Source organism: Larus michahellis, chromosome 6, assembly GCF_964199755.1.
Source record: "Larus michahellis chromosome 6, bLarMic1.1, whole genome shotgun sequence".
NCBI classification, from domain to species: Eukaryota; Metazoa; Chordata; class Aves; order Charadriiformes; family Laridae; genus Larus; species Larus michahellis.
The window spans coordinates 9071561-9095708 of NC_133901.1; the positions used below are offsets into that span (position 1 = coordinate 9071561).

The 24148-nt window shown below is 41.1% G+C and overlaps 1 protein-coding gene across 3 annotated transcripts; it reads right to left on the reverse strand.

The window, feature by feature from the left end:
• Nucleotides 1–4173: 4173 nt before the first annotated feature.
• Nucleotides 4174–22428, reverse strand: LOC141744866 (lysosomal amino acid transporter 1 homolog). 3 transcript variants are annotated; one of them, XM_074591685.1, is made up of 9 exons: nt 22218–22428; nt 19653–19776; nt 17888–18233; nt 16507–16636; nt 15308–15395; nt 13353–13477; nt 12359–12454; nt 11233–11418; nt 4174–5201 (listed from the first exon to the last, which is right to left on the reverse strand). In XM_074591685.1, the coding sequence occupies exons 3-9, from the start codon at nt 18223–18225 to the stop codon at nt 5100–5102; spliced, it is 1065 nt and encodes a 354-aa protein (XP_074447786.1). In that variant the 5' UTR covers nt 18226–18233; nt 19653–19776; nt 22218–22428; the 3' UTR covers nt 4174–5099. The 3 variants fall into 3 exon arrangements, with proteins under 3 accessions (XP_074447786.1, XP_074447785.1, XP_074447787.1); XM_074591684.1 differs by lacking the exon at nt 22218–22428 and having other exon boundaries at nt 17888–19760; XM_074591686.1 differs by lacking the exons at nt 11233–11418; nt 22218–22428 and having other exon boundaries at nt 17888–19760.
• Between the last annotated feature and the right edge of the window lie 1720 nt (nt 22429–24148).

A 24148-nucleotide genomic window follows, 5' to 3' on the forward strand; every position in this document is an offset into this window, starting at 1 on the left:
CTTGATCTGAAAGCTGCAAGTGTCAATACATCAGCACTGATGTCTGCTGAGTGCCTAGAAATAAGGCGATATCGTTTCCAAAAGTAAGTGACCACCAGGCTGCCGTTAGCTCTGCCAGCGCAGAGGGAGAGATGGCTTTTTGCAACTTTGATTTACTGGCAATTGTTGGAAAAGAAGCAAGCAAGAAATGAAAACCCAATATTTCCATTACGGTTTACTTAATAAAAAAATATTGTAGGAAAGTCAGACATCATAAAATGCCCATCTTCTCTCTATATTTACAGGATCATACAATAACTTGAGCCAGGCCCGTAATCAATTTAAAAAAGCCCTTTGCAATTGAAGGCACAGAGAACTGAGTGTTCAATATCCCCACAGCAAACCAGCAGCCACACTTCACCCGGGCGCCCCGAATACGGCCAGACTGCATTATAGCAATGGGCGGAGGGTAAAGTACCGACTAAAAGGCTGCTCGCAGAGAGTTCTGGAGCAGGACTCTCTATTTCCAAGAAGCCGTTTTGAACACTGAGCAATTTCTCCTCCAACCTGCCCAAGAACTCTTCTGCATCATCCATTCTCCCCACCTGCAAAACAACCTCCTCTTGTTGATAAGGAGGATATTTTTAACATCAAGCTCCCACGTTATGGCCAATCCATCAGGCAGCAAATGTTGCTTATGGTAAAAAAAAGATCAATTCTGACTAGGTGGTTTCTCCTCCCCTTCACACACACCTCCCTCTCCTCTCCCCCAGCATTACACCCCCTTCCTTGCTTTCTTCTCCTCCTTCCCATTATCTTCATTTACCACTGGTCCTGGAGAAGTCTGGTTTTGCTGTAGATACCATGACCTCAGTGCTAGGGGACAGTCCCGGAGGAGGGGGGCTGTGGAGGACCATGTCACCCTGCCCAACCACCCTGCTCCACTGTTCCCCTCCATACCATCCACACCGGGTGCTCTGCCCCATGGGCTGTGGTGCCTGGGGGAGTCCCCAGCCCGAACCAGCACCAGTTTCAGCTCGGTGTCCTACCTCCTGCTGAGCCAATGTCCCCTAAGGAGACAGTGTTAGTTTGTGTGAGACACCTGGCTCATGGGCTGTGAGTTTAAGGCAACCTCAGGTCCATCTCCCCTCCACCTCAGACGCTAAAGCTTTGCTCCTGCTGTGGTTCCAGTAAATATCTTACGCAGCTCCATCTGTCCAGCCTCATCAGAAGAACTGGGTCATTTAATGTAAAAGTCACTCTGGGCTGTATCGACAAGAGCTTCTTTTAAGAGGAGAAAGTTCAGGCTGCTGCTGAAGGCAATGCAAAGTGAGTCGTTGAGGTTGTGCTGAGAAATAAAGGCTCGTTTCCAAGTGAGGGCCATTCCCTCTGGGTGTGTTAAGACCCTGGAAGATGTCCTTCAGCAATGGCTTGGGCTCCAAGCAGGAGCGGGTACAAGCCTGTGGCCCACTAGCAAGCCAGACAAAACGATGCAATGCTGCTTTCTTCCTGAAGTCTGCAATGTGTCCTCCAAGGACATTTAAAGATAAAACGTGCTGTTAGAATAGGTGCTAATTTTGAGGCATGCGGTGCTCATGAAGAACAGTAACTGGTACCCGCCTGAACCTCCGCGTAGCAGCGGGAAGTTCCAGGGAGCAGGAGGGGCACTGCTGTAAAGTCAAACCAGCACTTGTGCTAGAGTCAACCAGCATTTCTTATTTCTCAGTCGATAGTTTAATCTATTTTAATGATTATCAATACTGATGTTGAGCATAATCACCTTGTCTGATACAATTGCTAGAATCTAAAAGTCAACTTGATTTTAATGGTTTATCACTAGGAGTATTATTTAGTCAGATTAAACTGGTCTTAATTCCTCCTCAGTCATTATTTAAAAGCTGTTTGGAGCACATTACGGTGGCCCCCCTCATCATGATATGAATCAATGCTCTGTCTCCACACCATACATTTTCAGCAGCATCTAGCAAAGCATCCACATGGATGGACACCAAAGTACTACAAGCTATGAATGTTCATGAATCACCCCTACCACCATTAAAAATTCCTTAAAATGCACCACAGCAGTGGTTGGATTTACCTTCTCCTGGTGGTGATGGGGCCCATTAACCCCCAACTGTTGGGAGAATGGCTAGGAAATGCTCAACGAGCCGGGATTTGGAGGAGAAGCTGGAGCAGCCCTTGCTGCAGTACTGAGCTTTCAGGGGACGGATCCGGACCCGCGGGAGGAAGCGCTGTGCTGCCAAGGCACCTCTGGGTGCATCCCCATGGCTTGCCGTTGTGCCCACGGTGGCACTGCCCCGTGGCAGCCATCGTTCATCCAAGCACGGGGCGCGGGAGCTGGGCTCCGCTTCTGGCTAGATGAACCAACTCTCTTTCCTCTAGACCATTAACACGTGTTTTGTCAGTGAGAATATAAGCACAAATTTAGAAAAAACTTAAATCCAAAGAGACAGTCAGAAGTAGCGAACCACGTACATATTTTTCTTATTGAAACAAGTGATCACACCCGACGTGTAATGGCCAGGAGTAACTCCATTCCTGGAAGAATCTCCTGTGGAAGACGGAGAACTATGTTAGCTAAATTATTTGATTAATTTGTTTAAAAATAAAGCCCTGAAGACGTTAGATGTTTCCTTTAGTTAATGAGATTTCCATGATAGTTAAAAAAATAAAATTGGAAAACAATGCTGTTAATCTTGGATTACATGCAGCACGAGGGAAGAATTAGCATAAAGTGAGAAGATTAAGACACTTTTTGCTTCCCAAAAAGCTGCGATAGAAGCTACATGCCCTGTTTTCCTGTCTGAGATTAACAAGGAGGTGATCAGGATCTGCCCTTTAGTCTCTAACCTGGTACATCTGGGCACGGCTCTACCTTCTTCTGACACGGCAGGGTCTGGTTCTGAGGAAATAATTATGGGCTGAGCAAAGGGGCAGCAGAGACCTTACATCCTAATAGGCAATAGGGAACAGCAAGGACAACGATCTATTTGATCAGCTCTTGCAGTCAAATAGCTCACTGGAAATAACATTTCCTCAAGTGTAAGTATTCATTTAACCCATATACTAAATATTACACGTATGTGAACTCTCAATAAATAACTACCATTGCTTCACATTAAAAAGCTAAATTATTTTCCATGAAAAGCCTCAAATTAAATCACAGTAACTTTATCCACCCCATATTTGGCTATTCTAATAAACAGCGGTATGAAACAGGGATAAAAAGATATCCCAAAATAGGATTACATATAGCAATAAAAGGGGAAATAATCTTTGAAGAAATGAGGCAAGAACAAATTCTAACTGCATTAAAAAGTAACAAGTCATGGTTTCAATCACCAGCCAGGCAAGAGTTTGATAATCTCGCGTGTACAGCATATAAATCTGCAAGTACGACAAATTGCATTTTAATTTATGTACTCAAAAGGTTAACTTCTAGTACCCTCTACTCGCTACAGAAATCAGGGAAAACATGCTTGCCCTAAGTACACACCGAGACTAATAAAGTAACCGTCTTGCACGAACCCTCAGCCTCTCGCAGAGCTGTGAAACGTTTCGGAAGTTCTTGGCTGTTCAAAACACGACTTCGCAAATCCCTTTTCCTCAGCTGTTGTGGCACTGCCTAAACCACCACCACCGAGGCGGGGATTGCCACGCCGTATTCCCGAGCCGCTGGGATGGGTTTATCCTGCCAGGGCACATCGTGCCATTGACAAGGAATCCACCGTCGCGCAGTCATCGCTTGATGGGACCCAGCTCATTTCTAGCAAGAACACAAAATTCGGTTATTCGTGTAAGTTACTGCTGCAAGAGAAGCTGAAACTCAATTTCCACATAGAGCAACAGGGACGAGGCTGCCCCCCCCGCTCCAAAACCACCCCTCTGGGCTTTTGTCAGTGGTGCGTGAAGGCCTATAAAAGCCCGTAGAGAAAAATGCTTCATTTGTAGCGTGCGCTTTTGGCAGCAACTTAGATGCGATCAATTGCACTCTTTAGTTTCTTTTATTGTTTAAAAATAAATTTATTTTTTATTAGTTTTTATTATTTAAAAACCACATCTAAATCGTGTCCCTTTAATAGTCTGAAACCAAAGGGAAGGAGCTCCATGATGAGCTCACCAATGTATAAAATCCTCATAATGACCTTTTTTAAAAACCAACCCTTTTGTTCACAAACTTATTTATTGACGAGTGAATCATTATACACATATTCAATGAAATATTAACAAGAAGTTTATTCTTTGAGCTAATTTCATGGAAGTTTTCTTCAAACACAACAGAATTTTGCAAAAAATCCACAACTGCAAGGTACGGTCTCCTTAGCTTCTGATTTTTTTTCTCTGTGGTACTTATCTAAACCAGAAGCTCGCTAAGAAAATGCACGTTGTACAAAAATATTATATGGGGTATATGATGACATACAGTAATTATACAGGTATTGATGTATAAATGCTTTAACTCTTAAGAATAAAATGCATAGTGGCACTCTGCAATGAGCTGTACATGAGGCTCCCACCAACATACACCAGGATCCTGCTTTTGTATCAATAACGGGTCCTCTGCACTGAATTTGCTTAATTAGAGGATGCTTTTTCCTTCTGATTGAGTATGAATAAAAAGGCCAAATCTTACCATACAACGCACCTGGACGGAGCAGCCCATAACTCCAGGCTGGGTTCAGGCACGGGGATAATCTCATCCATTGTTTTTAAACCAGCCACGCTACTGTTAACTAGAGGTACACGCTCATCTAAAAATAAATAGTCATCCCACGATACGCATTGCATCATGATGTCAAATAAATATTTCTACAGCAGCTGTTGCTGTGACTCCATATCACGCTTTGGGGAGAAACAGCTACAATCGGCTGGGGGGCGGGGGGGCAGAAATCAAGAAAAAAAAATTGTATCTATCCTGAAACAACACAGTAAATATTAAATATCTTATTATTGACATGTCATTTGCAAGTAAGTAATGACAAATGAATGACAAAATAAATACTAAAAAAGAAGTAATAAATTTGGTCCCTAAGCAGCTGTTTGTCAAAGTCATCCAAGAGCAAAATCCAACAAAGCCAGGAGCCGAATCCAGCCCGACGCTACGCGGTCTCCTCGTTCACCAGCAACGGTTCCACCTCCAGCGCTACCACACCAGATTGTCTTGCCTCGTGCTGACGATACAGGATGAATTGCGCAGTCACCTGTTATTTTTGGGTAAGGAAGTAATTAACTAGGATACAGAGGCAGCATTTGCAGTACTTGCTTTCAATTAAAACCAAAATAAGCTGTACAGAATAAAAGCAGCCATCCATTTAGTTCTGGCACAGACTCTGAATACCACAGTCCGCAGAGGAAAGCTTAAAACTTGCTGTGTCTAATTCATGCACTGTAGTGTAAGTATTATCCATTTATTTAATCCCGACTGTGGAATTTTCTACATTAGCATATAACCTTTTCCAAATCCTACTTAACGCTCATTTTCAGTACTTGTTTATGGCAAAAAGTTTAATCATATTTTACTTGGAACACTAGAAAAGGGAACATACAGAAAAATTCTAACTCAAAACTTCAGATTCCCTTGGTTATATGGCTCAAATACACATGAAAATATCCTTTACTACTTCATCTTCATGCTTGCAAGGGTCCCAAGGGTGAAATTCATCAGAAGCAGAATAAGAACAAGGCTCATCTAGGAACAACGTGGAATCAAACATATTGCCCTGTACTACTCCAGCCTCAGCGGTCTAACTACCGCGGGCTGGGCTGAGGGTGGATGCTGGTAAGGAGGGGAAGTCATTAAAAACCTTCCTTTGCAATAGATCAGCAGGGCCCAAACAGAAAACAAAATTCTCATTTCCTGCAAAATTCTAGGCGGTTTGATATTTACAGGCACTGACATGCAGACAACACTATGACTCAATATTTAATGTTGTCTTCAACACAGAATTGTGCAACTAGACATAACTATTTATTTCTATTGTAAAACACACCATTGGAAATACTGCTAATTAAAAATAATTAACAAGTATGTACTTGTCCTTTTTCTTGATGGTTCCAGTTCTCAAACAAAATTATTGACTTTAAGCATAGATAGCCTTTAAATAAAAAAATCAGGGGTGGGCATCTAGAACGGACGAGAGAGATTTCTTACTCTAGAATTTTTGCTAGAGTAGTTTTATGGTAGAGGAGTTTTATGCTTGAATACTGAACTTGATAAAAACCACTCGGTTTTCTGACAGAGATACCATTGTAAGATATAAAGGTATCATACAAACCTATCCAGCTATGCCCTTCCTGTATGTATTCCATTCTATTCTAAGAAATATGCATCGCATCTTACACAATAAAGACTTCTGAGTCGCAGTAAATCGATCTGGAAATGAGGTGAAACACAAAGCAGCAGGTACCAGAAGACTCCCATTTACCAAGGCAAACCACCACCAGCCACCAAACTGGCAACACCCTCTGTATGGCAGGGTTTAGGGCTCTGACTTTTTTTGCTCACTTTGGACACTTTTTTTTTTCCTTTTTCTAAAAGACTGAGCGATTTGAGCAGCAGATTATGGTAAACCCAGCATGGCTTGCTATCCAACTCTGATGAAGAAAGTTTTGAGGACACGAGATGGGTGGAAGCAGGTATAGTAGATGAGGTCAAGTAGGAAGCCTCCAACATAAGGATCTGCATGAAAGCACGTTTAAAGGTAGGTGGTGTAGAAACAAGTGGCCACCCGTATACCCACGTACCTTCTACAAAGTCCAACGTATGCTCATATATGTTCAGCTTTCCCAGACCCTGGATCACCACTACTGTTATACGTAAAATCCCATTTAAAAAATGAAAGTTTCTCTGGGAGGAAATTTGATATATAGACTTCTACGAGAAACAATTTAGATCAGTTGAAATAACTTGGCTGGTAGACAAGGGTTCTGAGAAGTTTGAGGCTAATGTATGTAATTATTTAGAAAAATAAGGAGAGAAAAAAATAAGCTTTCTGGGAGGCCTGGATGAATGGAGAGGAAATTCTCTGCTTCCTAGGCGGAGCCCCAAGAATTATCCCACCTTCCCAAACTTTCCAGCATCCCACCTCTGAGGCCCCCCAACTAAAGCCTAGACAGGATTTCCTTCAGAGACAGCAGGTCAGCACTCCTTTTTCAGCCTTTCTGTAGTATTATGTGGGGAATGCTTTCTTCTTAGAGCTTAGCAAATTAGTTTTATAGCATATAAAGCTACCACTTAAATTTCCTGCCTTTTTCTTTTTTTTTTTTATAGGCCTTACTGTACTAGCAGCTGAGCAGCTTCCCCAATCTTAATAGTTGCACTGGTGGAAAAAGACACTGTGAATTTGGAATCAAATTTGCTGAAATCATACTGTGGGCTTGGGACAAGCCTGGGCTGCAGCACTGTGCGTTATCTCTGTTAGCCACCAAGCTGGCAACAGCAACACAGCTTTTCAGGAGAAATAAATTATAAACACAAGTTCCGTGGAGCTTATCAAACAGTCTTTCCAGAAGATGTTTTTGTAGCATATGTACTCAGCTGCTCATGTTTTTTAAATAAATACTGAACTGCCAAGACTACTTTATATAGAAACTAACTTGCTGCTCGAGTCTGACTTTCTGGGGGAAACTTTAAGACCTAAGGATGGAGACAGCCCAAAGTGGAGAAGACAACCAAACGAACTTCTTAGAGTAAAGTTAATGACAGCCACTTAGCTAGTGTATCAAATTTGTTTCATTAAATTAAACAATTTAATGACAATTCAAAAAACAAACCAGTTTTAAGACAAAAATGGGTATTTACAGGAGTGCAGAGAAGTTGGATGTTTGGCTGGGAAACTCTCCTGTCCGAATTGTCAGGCCAGACTTATATTCTTTGCAGAATGTAATTAAATTACAAAGCGTGATGTTTTGTAGGAGCATATAATGGATTCCAAGTGGTTGCCCTGCAAATCACAAAAGGTGCAAGAGAAGAGTCTGCGTACAACAGCTTGGCTCTTGCTGAATATACTTTGGCTATCTAGTAACAACCTGGCTACCCTTAATGAAAAGAAGTACACGCAGAGGATCTGAACACAGTTCTCTGACAATAGGGTGATGTCAAATAAAAAAAGAAGGCAAAAATCTTGGTAAAGGGCTTTGTCTGAACTAAATACAAAGCAGAGTTGTTTGGTTTTGGTGGGAGCAGGGGAGGAAGGACGCAGGGTGAAAGCGGGTAGCAGACTTACAGAAAAGGACAAAGTCTTCTGGAAGAACTTGCACTAGATTCAGTCTCTTAGAAACTTAGCGATGGCTGCTGCTAAAAGTCTAAGGCCAGAACTGGCCATCAACTGATTTTAAAATATGTAGTATTGCATCCTTGTGTTCAAGTGAAACATTAAGTAATCATGCACATAAAATGAAGCTCTAAAAAGGTTCACCATGGATCCCTACAGTAGGCAAATCCAGATTTAGCATCTCTGACGGACAAGGCACCCTATCAGGCCCATTCAAAGCCTGGGCTTTGTGGTTTCTTGAGAAACTCCAACCACCTGCAAAGCAGCAGTTGGAAGGAAACATTTACTGGAAAAGAAAATCATGCCCAATTTATAATTCAGATGTGTAACACCATGAAAGTCCTCTTAAAATGAAAAGGAGGACAATTCATACTTTACAAACAACTGGACACTTCTATTATTTATCAAAAATAAAAGGCTTATTGCGCAATCAAATAACTTTAACTGTAGACACCAAGGAAACGGGATGACCACGTTATACTGTTAAACTGAGCTGAAACAACTCCAGTGTAATCCTGCACTAAGTAATGCTGGAGCTGCTGTTCCAGCTATGATCAGGAGTCCATTTGTTTCTAAAAATAGTCAGTGCCAGCCGTGTCAGATGGAAGCAAAAGAGTACTGCAGCAGACACAGAGTAAGTGAACTCTTAATCCTTGCTTGGACCTTGAGAAATGAGAGTTTATTTTCCGCCTAATGAGACGCTGGACCCTATCAGGAATAAGGTCTACTAGAATTAGGAAATTTCTGCAACTACTCCTCAAAACAGAGACTGTTACACAAACGATCAATTATGAAACATCTCTGTCTGAAATTATGACTTTTTGGTTTCTGTTTTCCAAAACCCAGGTGATCCTGCTCTTCATTTTCTGGTCTAACATAACATATCAGTTTGTTAGATATTTTACTTTCTTGCTTGGCAAGAGACAGTAATGAAGCTCTCTAAAAGCATTGACTTCCATACCTTCAGGGCTTCTCAAAGCAGGAGGTCTGCTTTTGTTTTCTCTTGATTACAAATACTTCATACATTTTCAGCTAATGCTATATACTTGACTAGATTCCTATAAGCTCCTCAACCTGATTTGGAAGCATCTGTTTTCAATATAATTTGAACTGGAGGACTATTAGCAAGATTGGATTCAGGCTCCAATCAAGACAGAACCCAGAAATGAATGTCATGTGCACACTGGCACCGCGATCCTGGGGCAGGGCTCAGAGAGGGGGGGAGGTTTGTGGCCAATATAAAAGTTCCTTTTCAGAGTACATCATAGAAAGGCATCTGCAAATACGCACAGAATGTACTGTAAGGGTCATCAAGATCAAATTCGGGGAGGGGGGGGGGAGTTGGGTAAATAAATACTGGGTGGTTTATATTTCCAGCTGGGGGTGGAAGAAAGAGTCACTACTTCATTCACGGAACAAAAAGCCCAAGCGCTCAAACCAGCCATATGGGCTAGCAACCCTGAACCCTACAGTCTGCTCGTGCACAGGAAACTGCATTGTCTCATAAAAGAACTACAACGTATTTCGAAATGGGCCACGAACCACAGTTCAGTCTCACCACTGCAGTGGTGTATTGTGTTCCCAGGATGCAGAATGTTTTACTAAACTGCCCACTTAAATCGCCATGGCTGGAGATGCAAAAAACACAGATGGCTATTCTGAATGAGAGTATAATTTAACTGTCCATCCAAAGGCCAGGGTCAGCTGTGCCATCGCCAGTCTAATTGGAGTGGATTATGAAATTACTTTAATCAGAAAGACAAGACTGATGCCTGGGAATCATAACTTCTGGAACTGTTCCAGGTAAATCTGGTAAAGAACTTCCTTTTAATATGGAACGGATTAACACAATATGCTTCAGCATGGTCCTGATATCACTCTTCATTTTATCCTGTTTTACAGTTTGAGTTCATGGGGCTAAGTAGCAAGATGTTTTGAGACACAAACCTAAAATTCTTACTTCAGCGAAAATCAGAAAGTCTCCTCTTTTATACTCTTATAAATGAAAATATATAATGAATAAATAAATAAATAAATAGCTATAGTAACAAGACAGGTGACTGTAAACCTATAGCGAACAGTAAGACCAAGTACCACCATGTCACTGTTCACTAGGCTTCTAAAGCAAAAGTACGTTACTCCAAACATTTTGCTTTTAATTTCTCAATCACAAAATGCTAATGCTCAGTCTAGGAAGAACACGACTAACAATAACCAATACACAGCGGGCATCTTACGTATGTCCCCTGAATATAAGAATAAAAAAATTATAGTGGTACAAGTTTGCTCAGGACTTCCAAGAAACTGGCATACTAATCTAGATAACTGTGTAGTTGGTTAGCCCTTCGCATGACTCAACGAGCACAGCTGCTGGTTTTCAGAAGGCACTCAGGGTCTGATTTTTGCCCCGAATGATGTAGTTAAGGGTAGCTGCAGCATTTCTTTGTTAAACACTATTTTCTGAAACTAAATTTGCCAAAACCTCATGGTTTGTCTCTGACGTTAATGCAATCTTGCAATAACACTTACAATTTAACCAAATTCTCAAAGCTATAATTCTATATTTGCATTTAAAAACAAGCAGGTTTGGGGTTTGTTTTGGTTTGTTTGTTTGTTTGGGATTTTTGGAGGTTTCTTACATTTATCAGACAGCAAACGTAAGAAAAACAGCACAATGTGCACACACATCCCCAGCTTTTAGTATACTACATATTGGCTACAAGATATAAATTAGCCTGTGCAATGTAGCTTTAATATAGATATTTTCTATAAACTTGTTATTCTTATGAAGAAATATTATTATAAAAAACATACAAGTTATTGTTCAGAAAGAAGATTTTACGATCAGGTTAGAATCACAGAAAAAAAATATCTGATTTTTTAAAAAAATCCACAATTTCTAATCTACTTATTAAAAAGCCTATCCTGAGAAACTGTAGCTAAAATAGGAAAAGGATACAAAAATGTCTAGAAACAAAACTCCAAAGCTCCCAATGAGCCATGGAAGATGGTGTAAAAAGTACAGGGTCCGGAAGGATGCGGTAGCTGGCATCTTTAAAACAAGGCTCAGTCCATATGTACAGTTTCCCATCATGGCTAATGCAAACAGCAGGTAAGAGGTGCCTTCTGTTGATCTTCTTCGGAACTAAACACAAAGAAGTTTTTACGAATACAAAGAAATGTGAAAACATGTATGACAGTAGCTAGTTATAGATAATTTTTGGCATTTTGTACTATAACATATCCATAGATTTTCAGTCATTCTTGTCCATCTCTTCCTGGGCTCTGAATCCTCCGAGCTTAGTGCTTTCAGCACTTATCACTGAAAACTGCAGAAATTGTAACAGTTCTTAGAAGCCGCTCTGGTTAATGTAATTTTTATGTAAGTGCAAAGCAGGAAGGATAATCTGCTTCTAAATGATATTTAGTTCTTAAGAAATCTGTTGCTCTACCAGTCTGTTTAGCAGACCTTTTTGGAAACACTGCGGTATTCCAGCTGTGAAGGAAAAGGTAGAGGGGGGATACGAATAGGCTTGGAAATGAACTAATCATTTCCATAATCAATTAAAATGCCTGTATACAATTGACAATGTAAAACCTTCAGGTCTTTTGTTGTGTTGACTTTCTATTTTAATATACTGATAGTGAAGAGGCGGGGAGGGGGAGTCAGTAATGGCATCTTTGTGAAAAGGGGATAAAATTCTAAACTAATTTTCCTCTAATTCTAACTTCTGATCCCATGGTTGGTTACTCAATGTAGAACAGTTTGGAGAAAGAAAAGGGGAGATACCACTTGCTCATGAAAACAATCACATAAGGCATGTCTCTGCTTACAGCTGATAAATCCAACTGTAAACACTTCCAATCAATCCTCTTATCATCAAAGACCATCGTTTTCTAAAATTCTCACCATCCTCCTCTGAATGGGGAAAAAAAAGCCCGACGTTTTTTTTCTTTACACTTTAGAAAGTCACAAAAGCAAAGTAGGCTTTCAAGTTCAAGAGGGTTCACTGTTAGGGAGAATCCAACATTTTAAGCAACGGAGAGTATTTTATACAAGTATACTTAGCCAAAAACCTACTTACATTTTTATAAAGCTGAGGAAATCTACTTCCCAAGTAAAACACACAGGATATATAGCCACAAATGAAGCCTGACATTTCAATCATATCAAGAGAGTTCTGAAAAAGAAAGGTACATACATTTTGGCAAGAATGTTTTCAGGCATTTCAGGGGATTAAACTGAGAGTCCAGTGGCTGATTTTCTGGACAGAATTCTTTTCAAAGCAGTTCAGTGCTGCTTTTCAAATGACCAAAGAGGGCTAAAAAGGGTTTCATCTTTATCTCACAACAATGCACTCTGCTGCGTCATGGCCATGACTGAGATCAAAACTAGTGCTGGGCTTTAGGATACGACACTAAGCCAGTCCTCCTGCTAAAAAAGCCTGGGCACACTAATTCAAACCAAAACTAAGAAATGTAGCTAGGGCCACTAAAAAAATGAATCATCCTGTCTGGAGAAAGCAAAATACTCATTTTTCACAGTTTAAGAGTTGTTAGTTTTCTCACTCTAGCTGTGTTTTGAAAATAAGCTGCTTCCCTGCTGGGCAATGTTGCTGGATTACAATTATTTTACTGGCATTAGTATGAAGGCCATAAAATTGCTGGAATAGCCTGCGAATGTTCCCGCTGAAATGACAGCAGCAGCAGGTACAATTGTAATTTTCCACCTTTATTGATTTCACCTGTGACTGTGTAGTCTCTACATGGATGCCTACAGTACTTAACGCAAGCAGAAACACAACATGTACACATGTTATTTCACAGGGCAGCACATCCTAATGACCCAAGGGGCAGAATAAGCCCAAAACACAGGAAGCTGCTCAAAGAAGTAATTTTATAACTTCTTTATTTCAGGATGTATGGTCCATAGTTAAAATATCCACATAGTGCGACATTTCTGATTTCTAAATCATTGTTAAAAACATCATCCAAATTTCTTTAAAGCTCAGAGTACACGAACTTTTCAAGACACTCTTGGGTGAGATTTTTTTGGAAAGGAAGCAGGTAAGAACTTACATTACTCCTTTCGATTACTGTACTCTGGTCTTGGTTTCTTAGTAACAGCTGACAGGGTAAAATAACACCCAGCGCTGTACACACGATGATCCAGGTTACACAGAAATTCTTCAGGCTTTTGCTGCCTAGAATGACACACAAACAAATTAGCTGAAAAATAACATCTGCTGTTGATTTAAGGTTACTTTTTGTTTGCAATATAGATATGTAAATTTGAAGGTACAATTTCATGTATCATTTTCTTGGCAGCAATGCAAGTCCACCTTTTTCTTCTGGGCTTCGTGCCCACCCCTGTTCACTATGACAGTGAGCAGGGGTGGGCACGGAGCCCACCTGGTGGTGTGTCAACAAGTGAGGGCAGCAGTGCAGGAACAGGAAGGGAACTCCTTAAATGGGCATTGCTACCAAGAAAAGAAAATTTTCATACTCAACTTATCTCTTATATTAACTCCTAATAGTTTACTATTAAATAACAGCTGATAAACAGGAAACTGCTCAGTAGAATAGAATGTAACAGCCTCTTTCAGCACATCTTGAGTAAAAGCTGCAAAAGCAAGGATATTTGACATTTAAATTAACAAAAATATCTTTAAGATAAATATGTTATCTAAGTGCTCTGCTGGACCAGTCTCCATGGCCATGGTTGGCTAAATATCGAGCCTTACTGAGACTGACATATTCAAAGACTCCATCTAGCAAGTCTCCATAGACACCTACAAGACAACTTGAAAATGGCAGACAGTCCTACAGAACCCTGGAGCTGCACTACGTTCTGTATCTAGAAGATGCTGGCACAGTCCTGCAGTCTTTGTTACCAGTGGAACAAATTGCTCTACAGCATTAGCAAGCTTGTTCTAAAGACCTATAGTCTAAAGAAGACAGACTTAGTAGTGATGTTCCACAGGCCGCACTTTGAGATGTAACACTGACCAACTTGTCTATGGTAACTGCTCCAGACCTGGGTATTGAAAAGCCCTCTTTTAACAGCTTTATTCACAGTGCCATGCCTCCCTCTGCAGCTATGCAAACCACTGAGCTGGAACAGGCACTGGCAGCTAAAATGTACAAAAGCCTGTGTTTGTTTTCAAGAGTAGGCTGCAGGAAGGAAGTATCTTCAGTATTGACCTATCTCCAGGTTTATTATCAGTTCCATATTGAATGAATCTGCTTTATCCCTATTTAGTTTGCTGGGCAGGCATCTGTTTTACTTCAGCTTTTTGCTACCTCTGCTGTACCATGGATTTTCTTTGATACTTTCTTCTTTTTTTTTTTTTTTTTTTTTTTTTTAAGATTGATGAGTTAATGTTTTTGATTTGATACAATGTGAACAGAGCTTTCTGTCTTCCATTTCAGTCAAAACAGTAGTCCCTTGGTAGGCTGAATACTACAACTACTGCCAGGATTTTATGAAGCACAACTCAAGTAATTTCATTCCCTTTTAATATGTTTTTTAACTATATGTATTGAAACGGAAGACATGAAGTTGTCAAGATATTTTATGCTATAAGCAAATAAAGTCCCGTTTCAATCAACATGGAGGAAACTAACTGAACCACACAAAGAAATAATGCTTGCTTTCAACTTATACATATATTTAGATAGCTGTAAGTAGACAGTAAAACCATGGAGTAAGTTAAAACATGGAACCAGTTTCCACAAAACTACTGTATTTTTTATGTCTATATAAACAGAAAGTACTGCATGGAAAATATTTACAGATATTGTGTGGGTAAGAAAAGAGAAAAGCAGAAAGGGTGAGGAGAGAGGGGAAAGGAGGGGAGAGATTTTCACAAAAGCCCGAGAAAAGAAAGTAATAGACCTAACAACTTCAAACAGAATTTGTGCACTCTATTTTTTAATCCCTCTGAAAAAACTTTACTTAAACACTGTAGAAAACATCAAGGTAAAGAGTGTGCTACATTACGGAGAACATTTTAATTTTTGAAACACCTTACGTTTTGTCATCTGCTTCTTGAGCTTATAGTAGACAAATTGTGAAATCATAATTATATCCATGTTAACATAAAAAATGGCAGTGACAATCTGAAAGAGAAGATACATTTGCTTGTTCAGTATACACATAATTCAAAATACCTTAACTGCATGGAAATTTTCCTTCATAGTCATAATGTGAATGACAAATACCAAAGCACTGCCAAAAAAAAAAAAAAAAAGCATTTCCAGCACAAAACAAGTTCGGCTGCTGCAGATGAATGCAGTGTAAACCTTATGCAACAGGGACTTGCTGACACAATCGCAATAGCTGGTCATTTTCCAGGATGCACAGCAAAAATTCCTACCTGGGCAGACTGATAAGTCCTTCTTGCCCAGAAGCTTAAGTCTGCTCCATCCACCTAGTTTTCCAGCACTTCGGAAGCTACTGATCTAACTCAGTGCTTCTTCCTTCAATAAGACAAAAATGTCATTCTTTCTTCCCCTTTTCATAACGGGGAGATGAAATGGTTAGTGCCACACTTTAAGTTGTAAAAGAGAAGAGAACTCTGTCCACCCTTGGGGTCCATCTCCAGCTTGTGAAGACTTCTGCAGGTGGCTGTCACATACCTCTTTCTCTTTTAATTAAGAATAAAAAATAAACACAGCAGGTAAGAAAGTTTCAGACACAATTAATCGCTGACAGCTACTGTTTCTTTCAAAGAAACCCTTGCCTTAACAAAGAAAATACATTTTTCAAATTAGTCAGATTAACAACTTTGAACTAGTATTTCTTTGCTAATAAACAGTTTTCCTAAAAAAAAAAAAAAAAAGAAAAAGCAAGTTTCGAGAGTAGGAACCCCAAAACTTCTTGATTTATTACAAGCTAAACAACACAACTTCCTTCCAGCCCTATTTGTTCTGCAAGCTTACTTTGAAGCTGAAGCTTAACTGAAAATTCCTCACTTCATCATTGAGTAACACCCAGTAAGTCTTTCCAAATGTTAATTACAAGTGTGAAATGGTTTCTATAACACATAACAGCATCAATGTATGTATTTGGGAAATTACGACTTACTTTATGGATGGTAGATCAGTGAACAGAATACAAAAACATTTCCTTTCCCAGTACATACTTAACTGTGCAATATTAAGTTATCCTACAGTTTAAAGAGACTGTTTGAAAAGAATAAATCAAGAAGTAGGAGTATTGACAGATTACCTGAATTGGCAGTTGATTTGTTAAATAGCAGCCTATGAAATTTGTAAGATCTCCAGCTATCCAACACAGCAGAAAGCCCAAAGACAGTGCTTGATCCACTCTTCCATTCTGACAGGCAATGTAAATTTGACTGGCACAAATTCCAGAAGTAATTGTAAAACAGTGTAAGCAAAAACATTTAATAAGTTCAAAAGTACATTTTTCAAAATCTGAATAAAGAAAGATTAAAACTCTAACCACAAGAGACCTATCGCAGCAATACTCCACTTACCTTTTGAAGAAGAACTCAGTATCACTATAGCTCGCCATGTCTTACTCTAGCATAACAAAAGGCTCAAATCACAACCTCATTACTGCTTGCATGTGCTCCTTTTTTGTGGCCTGCACTGAAATAACCATTTTCTGGACACCAGAACTATGCCATAAGCGTTTTATATTCATCTGCTGTAAATACCAGCTTTTAAAATACTGAAATAAGAAAAACACTGTTACTTAACATAGAAGGGCTAAGATGGAACAAAGCTTCTAAAAGAGTTGACAACTGCACTTATGCCTCTAAATTGGAGAATTTTTATTCAGATTCACAATAGGGACTACGAAGCAATCCCAAACGTGAGTCCATTGGACATATCTTGATGAATTCCATGCTCACTAACATGACAGTTTTAATGTAAAGCCCCCTTTCAACTAATATTTCAACTAATATTTCTGAAGCTCAACAGCTTACTAAGGGTGGTTTTATTTTGCTTGATTTCCATAGCCCTTTTACTAGTTCAGTAAATTATATCCCCTTATGGGGACAGGCTTTGGAGTCAATCCCATTTTGTTTCAAGCATTTTCACCTGCTGGGAGCATTTCTACTTTTCCTTTGTCATCTCCTACCTACATATTTGAAACCTGAACCCAGTGCCAGCGACCAAACAGCAACTGATTTAGCACTAGCGAAGTGCTAACTCATGTGCTGCTTCTGACCTTTTCTCAATCCAAATTTCATTGGCAGGAGCCAGCACAACAGTACTGGCGACAAAGCATGTGGTTTAAATAAACACCGAGCCAGCTTCTGCTGCAAGTGTGCCTGCGTGTGCACACACATCTCAGGGTGGAGAAGATAAGAGAGAAGAGGTGATTTATTCTCATTTGCTCTAAGTGGCAGAGATTAGTGTCAAGTCAGTACAACAGAACAGTACATCAAGCTCATTTGTCAACCACTAAATATTGTTGCAAACATGAACAACATGCTTCTCTGGCATATTATATCTGTATTATGCAGATAGAGAAACATATCCAAGATAAAATAAAAAAAAAAGGCAGCTTTTGAAAAAGGCTTCAGGCGAGATTACTCATGTTTCAATCTGAGGACTGCTTAAGACTTTAAACTTACGGCAGTGCAGCAAACAGAAAACAGACAATGGAAATCAGTCCTATGACAACGCTCCAATACTCCCACGCATTCTCGACACATTCTTCTAGGAGATGCCAAATCCATGGTGTTCCATTTATGCACAATCTCCTATTCTCTATTGGGGAGATATTGAAAGCATGTGTATACAGCCGAGAAGTCATCATTCCTGGACCAAGATTCGATTTCAGAAGTTTATTTCTGCCTCCATTTTTACCCCATGCAAATCCACAAATCCATTTACCAATGCTGAATATCTTCTGTGAAAAGACCTCTGCATCCAGACGGATGCTTGATATCACAGTTATTTCCAATCTCATAAACGAACCTGACAAATTCAAAGAAAGAAATATAGCCAGTGTGAATAAGACATTAAATGTACAATGCTTGCTTATATTTATTGCTTGCAGAAGAGAAGTTGGACTTCCAAGAAAGAAAAATACTTTGTGGTCCACCGCATTCATTAACTCTTGACAAATATACAACACTCTAGATTTATATCACTTTAGCATTTTAATCTGAGGTTGTGTTAGACACAGACTGCCAGTTACACTGAGGTGCCAGCAATCTGCCACAGGGTAAAGTAAACCAAATAATTTGCACTTAAGACCAAAACCCTGATTTTCATGTTCAACATTATGCCAATAAAGTCACAGTACTTTCTTTAATAGTACTAGCCTGGATGCTGAACACTCTACTCACACTGTCAAAACATAAACATAATGTTGCTTTCTATACAACTAATATCAGGACAATGTTATGAAAAAGAAGTCACTTATGACTCAGATCCCCAAACAGCTGTAAGGTCTACTTGATCTAGATAGCTCATCAGGCTAATGAGTGATTCAACGTAGTGTGAAACAGTTTGCGTTACTTAACACTCCAGAGCAAAGATGGACAGCATAAGAAACTTGCAGAAAGTTTCTTATGTAGGATACGCCTGCCCCCAAAATCCCCAGAATGAAACACAATAGTACAATATAGCTTAAATTTTGAAGCAAGGGAGAGTTACGTTTGAGCTTTAAAAATATTTTCTTGTAGCCAATTATTAAAATTCTGGATATTTTTTGTTTCTGCTGATATATCCATCCTATTTGAAATTTTAATATTTACTTAGAAGGGTAACCATTACAAAATTGAAGAAAAAACAAAAATGCAGAATTATCTATTTCTATTCCTTGAAACTTCCTGCTGACAAAAACGAGCTGATTTCCCACTCATTCGGATGATAACTTAAGTCCCCTGAAGACTAATAATTCCTTGTACAGAGTTTTAAATCAACAAGCTATTAAGGAAAAAAGCCAGAGCAAATACACTGTTTAAAAAAAAAAACAAACAACAAAAAAGTAAGTACTATACTTGTAGGTTCACCCGTTTAGTATTTAAAGCCAGAATGTAGAACCAGTAACAGAAAAGATGGTGAAAATTTCTAAGACCATTTGGAACATCTCAGATGCACAGCAAATTCAGAAAACTGGAAGAAGTGATAGTGAGGTGTAACAGCATCCCTCTAGAAGTGAATAAAGTTATTTACTATCTCACAGGCCCAAAGGCCTGATGTTTGTGGCTGGCATTTTTGATGTTCTTCAAGCCACACACATGGGGACAGGGCTCGGAACGGCTGGCAGCATATCCTTCCAACTGGTTGGAGCAACCTTCATTATACATCAAACTACTTTTGAATCTTGATGAAGTTTGACAAGGTGGGTTTTCACAGAGCATCATTCACTATAAAGTTAGGACTCACTTTGCTAGTCATCGAGAAACCTGCTTTTTCTTTTCATGAGACTTCAGGTATCTGTGGTGTTAAATGCTGGACCAAGTTTTCTGTAGAAACCGGCTGCCTCTGAAGAGAACTGTCATCATTGGACCTAAACCAATTAAACAATAAAAAAAGAACATGTATTCATACACTGTGAATTGACCTTAGCCTATTAGATCTATTCAGCTTATACTAGTGAAGTTATTAGAATTCATAGCCATCTTTGAAAATAATTTTTAAAGTTAAAAAAAAAGTTGTGAGTAATGTTTCAAGTAAGCTTTCCCATTCTGGTACTCTGCAGCTGAATAGGGTTTTACCACCCACTAAAAAGGGGGAAACATCAAAGCACACATACTACTTAGGTAGCTTTTAGGCATGAACTTTCAGGCATTCGTAAACATTGTAACAAAAACCTTATACATTTTATTAAGCTTCATCCCAAAATAAGCAAAATATGTCAGCTGTAAAAAAAAAATAAAAAAAATTGAACATGGTATTTTAAAACCACGTCTGAAAAATTAAGTTTAACATGGTATTTAAAACCATGTATGAATATCATAACTGCAGTTGGACTCACACATGCAAAAGTTCTCTTATAAGATCAAGGACTATGTGGTAGCAAGTCTAAACAAGGCAAGTCAGCCTCAGCCACCTGATCTTATATTGTACCCTGCTCCAAAACCCTGCAGCTATTACAGAAAACCAAACAGCTTAAAAAGTGGTAGGAATTAGACAGGCCACTTACACTTCCCAGATGACTGAAGACTTGAGCTTTGGCCTCCTGCCATGCAACACGCTTAACACATTTAAAGCATGTGGATATTCTTGGGTTGTTATTACTTAACATTTATGCAGCAAAATAATGTTCGTGTTGCCAGTATTTGTGACCGTATTTTTAATCTTACAATAATTGCTATTTTTCTTGAATCCCCACCAAAATACTCCATCCCAGTAATAGCCCGATCACAAAAAACAGCAACCCCACCAGCAGCTAGAACAACTGGATGCCATGAACTAAATGTATCGGACACAAAACCCAAACTCCTCCTGCCATTGCTGGGAAAGCAAAAGGCAATGGTGTCAGTGATCTTCAGTTATTTTCACACCTGGACTGGCTGCACCATATTAACATATACCTTGCACCAAATAAGCTATGTCTTCTTACACCGAAGTATTTCATAACTACATTTTCAGCTCAAAAGTTTGAGCTAGATCAATACAGATGATTCCCTCACCCAATATATATAGTCTTGCAAAGAGAATTGAATTGTTCCTCAACATTTTAAAAAAACCTTTTCTTTTGTTGCATTAAATGCTTTGCACCTGAAAACAGGATAAGGAGACTGCCACGACGTTTCTTTTCTTCCTGCAGTATTTAAGTTGCCAATCAGGACAAAAGAAAATAATATTAAAAGGTGATTTATGTTCCTATAACAATTCCTTGCCTGTAACCTCATATTCTTTCTTAGATTACTGCCCAAACACTAGTTACTACCATTTGGGAAAGTTACAGTAAAGGTATTATTTTCACAGAACAGTTAACTTGGAACCTTGTCATTGTACCTTTCTGCAAAGGTTTAGTGTTGGACTAGTAAAACTATTATAGTGTAAGATATTTAGTAATAAGGAAGCAGTAGCTTGAGACTCCTGTTCGGAAACTCTTTTTTCTTATTTTAATCCCTTATTCTGGAGAAAAGACGTGCAAATAGAAATAGTCAATGGTTTGAAAGTGAAATCTACTCCATTAAGGATAGCTCCACAGCACAGACGAGGAAAAGCAAGCTTTCCCCGGAACTTGGGAGACTCATCACAGATTCTCTGCCTCCCCAAGTGCCACGCTGCTGTGCACATCCATGTGTTCTGGCTGCTGCGTGTTCCTGGATGTCAAATAACGAGACACTGCTAGTAATGTGTAAAGATGTCAGATATGTGTGTTTGGCAGATTTGCAAGTTCTCTAAAGAGCAGCTAATAGCAGCTTGAAATCCAAAAGGATGTTCGGTTGTACAGTATTCATAATTTAATTACTCCTGGGGAAAAGGAAAAAAGGACCTAAACTAAGGAGCGATTCAGGGCTTCTTCAAACACTGACTGGGTTAATACTGGGAATTGTATTTTGTCTACAGCTATTCTGTAAACACATTTTTTACACGATCCTGATGGCGAATGCTGCCTCTTCAGAGCTGATGATAAAGCATGAAACCCCTAGAAACCAACCCCAGTTCTCACAGACCGCTTCCAACTCAGCTTATTTAAGAAACCCCATCAGGAAGCGCCTTTTCCTCAGGAGTCCCGCGGGCACCACAGCCCCGAAGCCGGGAATGGGGGGTCCGGGAGGCGGCAGCAGCTCACGGCCTTCAGCAGGCCCCGGCGGGGCTGTGCCCCCGCACCCCGGCTGGGTCACCGGAGGAGGAGGCAACATTAAAGGAATCATAATGAAGAACGGTTTTCAGAAAGGGCAGTGGCTGCGGTTCCGTGCTGGACACGGAGGGGGCTGGGGCTCGGCCCCGGCAGACCATGGCGGGCCTGTCCGGGGAGGCGCAGGCACCGACCTGGCGAGAGCTGCTGCTGCTCCGGGGGTCCGGCCGGGCCCGCCGCCGCACGCCGCTCCCCGCGCCGCCGCCGGAGGAAGACCCTGAGGAGAGGGAGGGGGTTACGCTCCAGCAGCTGACCGGCCGGCGGCGGGGAGATGGCAGGCAGAGGGCCGGGAAGCACCGCCGCTCCTCCCCTTCCCCCGGCGCCGCCATGAGCCGCTCCAGCGGCGGGGCCCGGGCGCCCTCTGCGGGCGGGCGGGCGGCGGTGCCGGCCCTCAGGCCGGGCGGGCCGCGTTGCGGAGCCGCCTCCCGCCGCCCCGCCGGGGAAGAGGGATCAGGGGTCGGGTTGGTGTGAGGAAGGTGAGGCTGGAGGAGGCAGCGGTGCTCCGAGTCCAAGGGAGCGAAGGCCCGCGGGCCGGCTGTGGCTGCAGAGCGCGGCGATGTTCGTTGTGCCTGGCGGGGGAGCGGCTAGCACAGCCCCCTGCAGGCAAGGGTGCTGGAGCGGCGCTTATGCTGACAGGGTGCAAACAAACATGTTTTTTTTGAGACCTAGGCAGTTATATCAGTGGTGCTACCTCTCTTTTATCATCGAATCACAGAACGGTTTGGGTTGGAAGGGACCTTAAAGAGCATCCAGTTCCACCCCCCTGCCCTGGGCAGGGACACCTCCCACCAGCCCAGGTTGCTCCAAGCCCCATCCAGCCTGGCCTTGAACACCTCCAGGGATGGGGCAGCCACAGCTTCTCTGGGCAACCTGGGCCAGGGGCTCACCACCCTCACAGTCAAGAATTTCTTCCGAATATCTAAATCTCCGCTCTTTCAGTTTGAAACCTTTCCCCCTTGTCCTATGGCTCCCCTCCCTGATCCAGAGTCCCTCCCCAGCTTTCCTGGAGCCCCTTTAGGGACTGGAAGGGGCTCTAAGGTCTCCCCAGAGCCTTCTCTTCTCCAGGCTGAACAACCCCAACTCTCTCAGCCTGTCCTCACAGCAGAGGGGCTCCAGCCTCAGACTGTTTTACACAAAAACATCGCTTTCAGGCCCGTGCAGTGCATGCACAGAGAGCAGCCATTTGGAGGCATAGAGAAGCAAGGTTTTGTGTGATAAGGCCCCTGGCTATTCGATTAGCACAGGGGTGAAGCCAATGGACCCTTTGCAAACCCAACCTTGGCTCCGGACACCCAATAAACACCATGTTTGTGCCCACTGGAGTTTCCGAGCCTTGGCAGCTCTTAAATGTTACCTTTTAATTTGATCAGTAGCGGCAGTGATACGCGATACAAAGCAGTCTAATGAACAGTCCCAGGATCTTTGTAGGATGTGTTCTTTTGGACATGAATATTTTAAAATATTTTGATAGGAAAGAGTGTTGTATAATTTACTGAATTTTTAATACAATTTTACTTTTTATTCTCATACAGACTCATCATTTCTGTGGTTACTGCAGCCTAGCTAATTAACACAGGGTTGGGAGAATGATTAAAGGAAGGCTCGGGTATCTGCATTGTTCTAGTTTAATTGCTGCTCAAGCAATGATTCAGTGTTGGTTTTGGCAGTTGAGCAGCATTTGCCTGGCACTGTGAAATTCCCTGTTTATGTCCATGAGACTCATCTGTTGTTGATGGGCAAAAGCATGTGGATCGGTAAAATTTTTAGTATCATACAGACTTGTGGAAGAAATAGGTTTTGTTACCTGCCTGATGTTTTGGCCAAGATGCTCGTGTGGTGCCTGCTGTTACAGAGCCTGCTTGCTGGAGTCCCCTCGCCTGTGGAGGCAAAACTGGGTCTCGTGGCTGGTGCAGGGCGGGAGAAGAGGGGAGCAGGCTGGAGCCAGTTTCTCCTGGAGAAACTGGCTGCCCATGGCTTGGATGGGAGTACTCTTTGCTGGGTAAAATCTGGCTGGCTGGCCGGGCCCAAAGAGTTGCAGTGAATGGAGTTAAATTCCGTTGGCGGC

What these genes read in the sequence shown, in the direction of transcription:
- LOC141744866 (XM_074591684.1), bottom strand. Translation starts at nt 18,369, where the DNA reads ATGAATGCGGTGGACCACAAAGTATTTTTCTTTCTTGGAAGTCCAACT. An exon ending in CAAGAAGCAGATGACAAAAC is followed by an intron (nt 13,478 to 15,307) that starts GTAAGGTGTTTC and finishes GTGTCATTCTAG; the next exon opens with GCAGCAAAAGCCTGAAGAAT. An exon ending in TTCCTCAGCTTTATAAAAAT is followed by an intron (nt 11,419 to 12,358) that starts GTAAGTAGGTTT and finishes CTTTGTGTTTAG; the next exon opens with TTCCGAAGAAGATCAACAGA.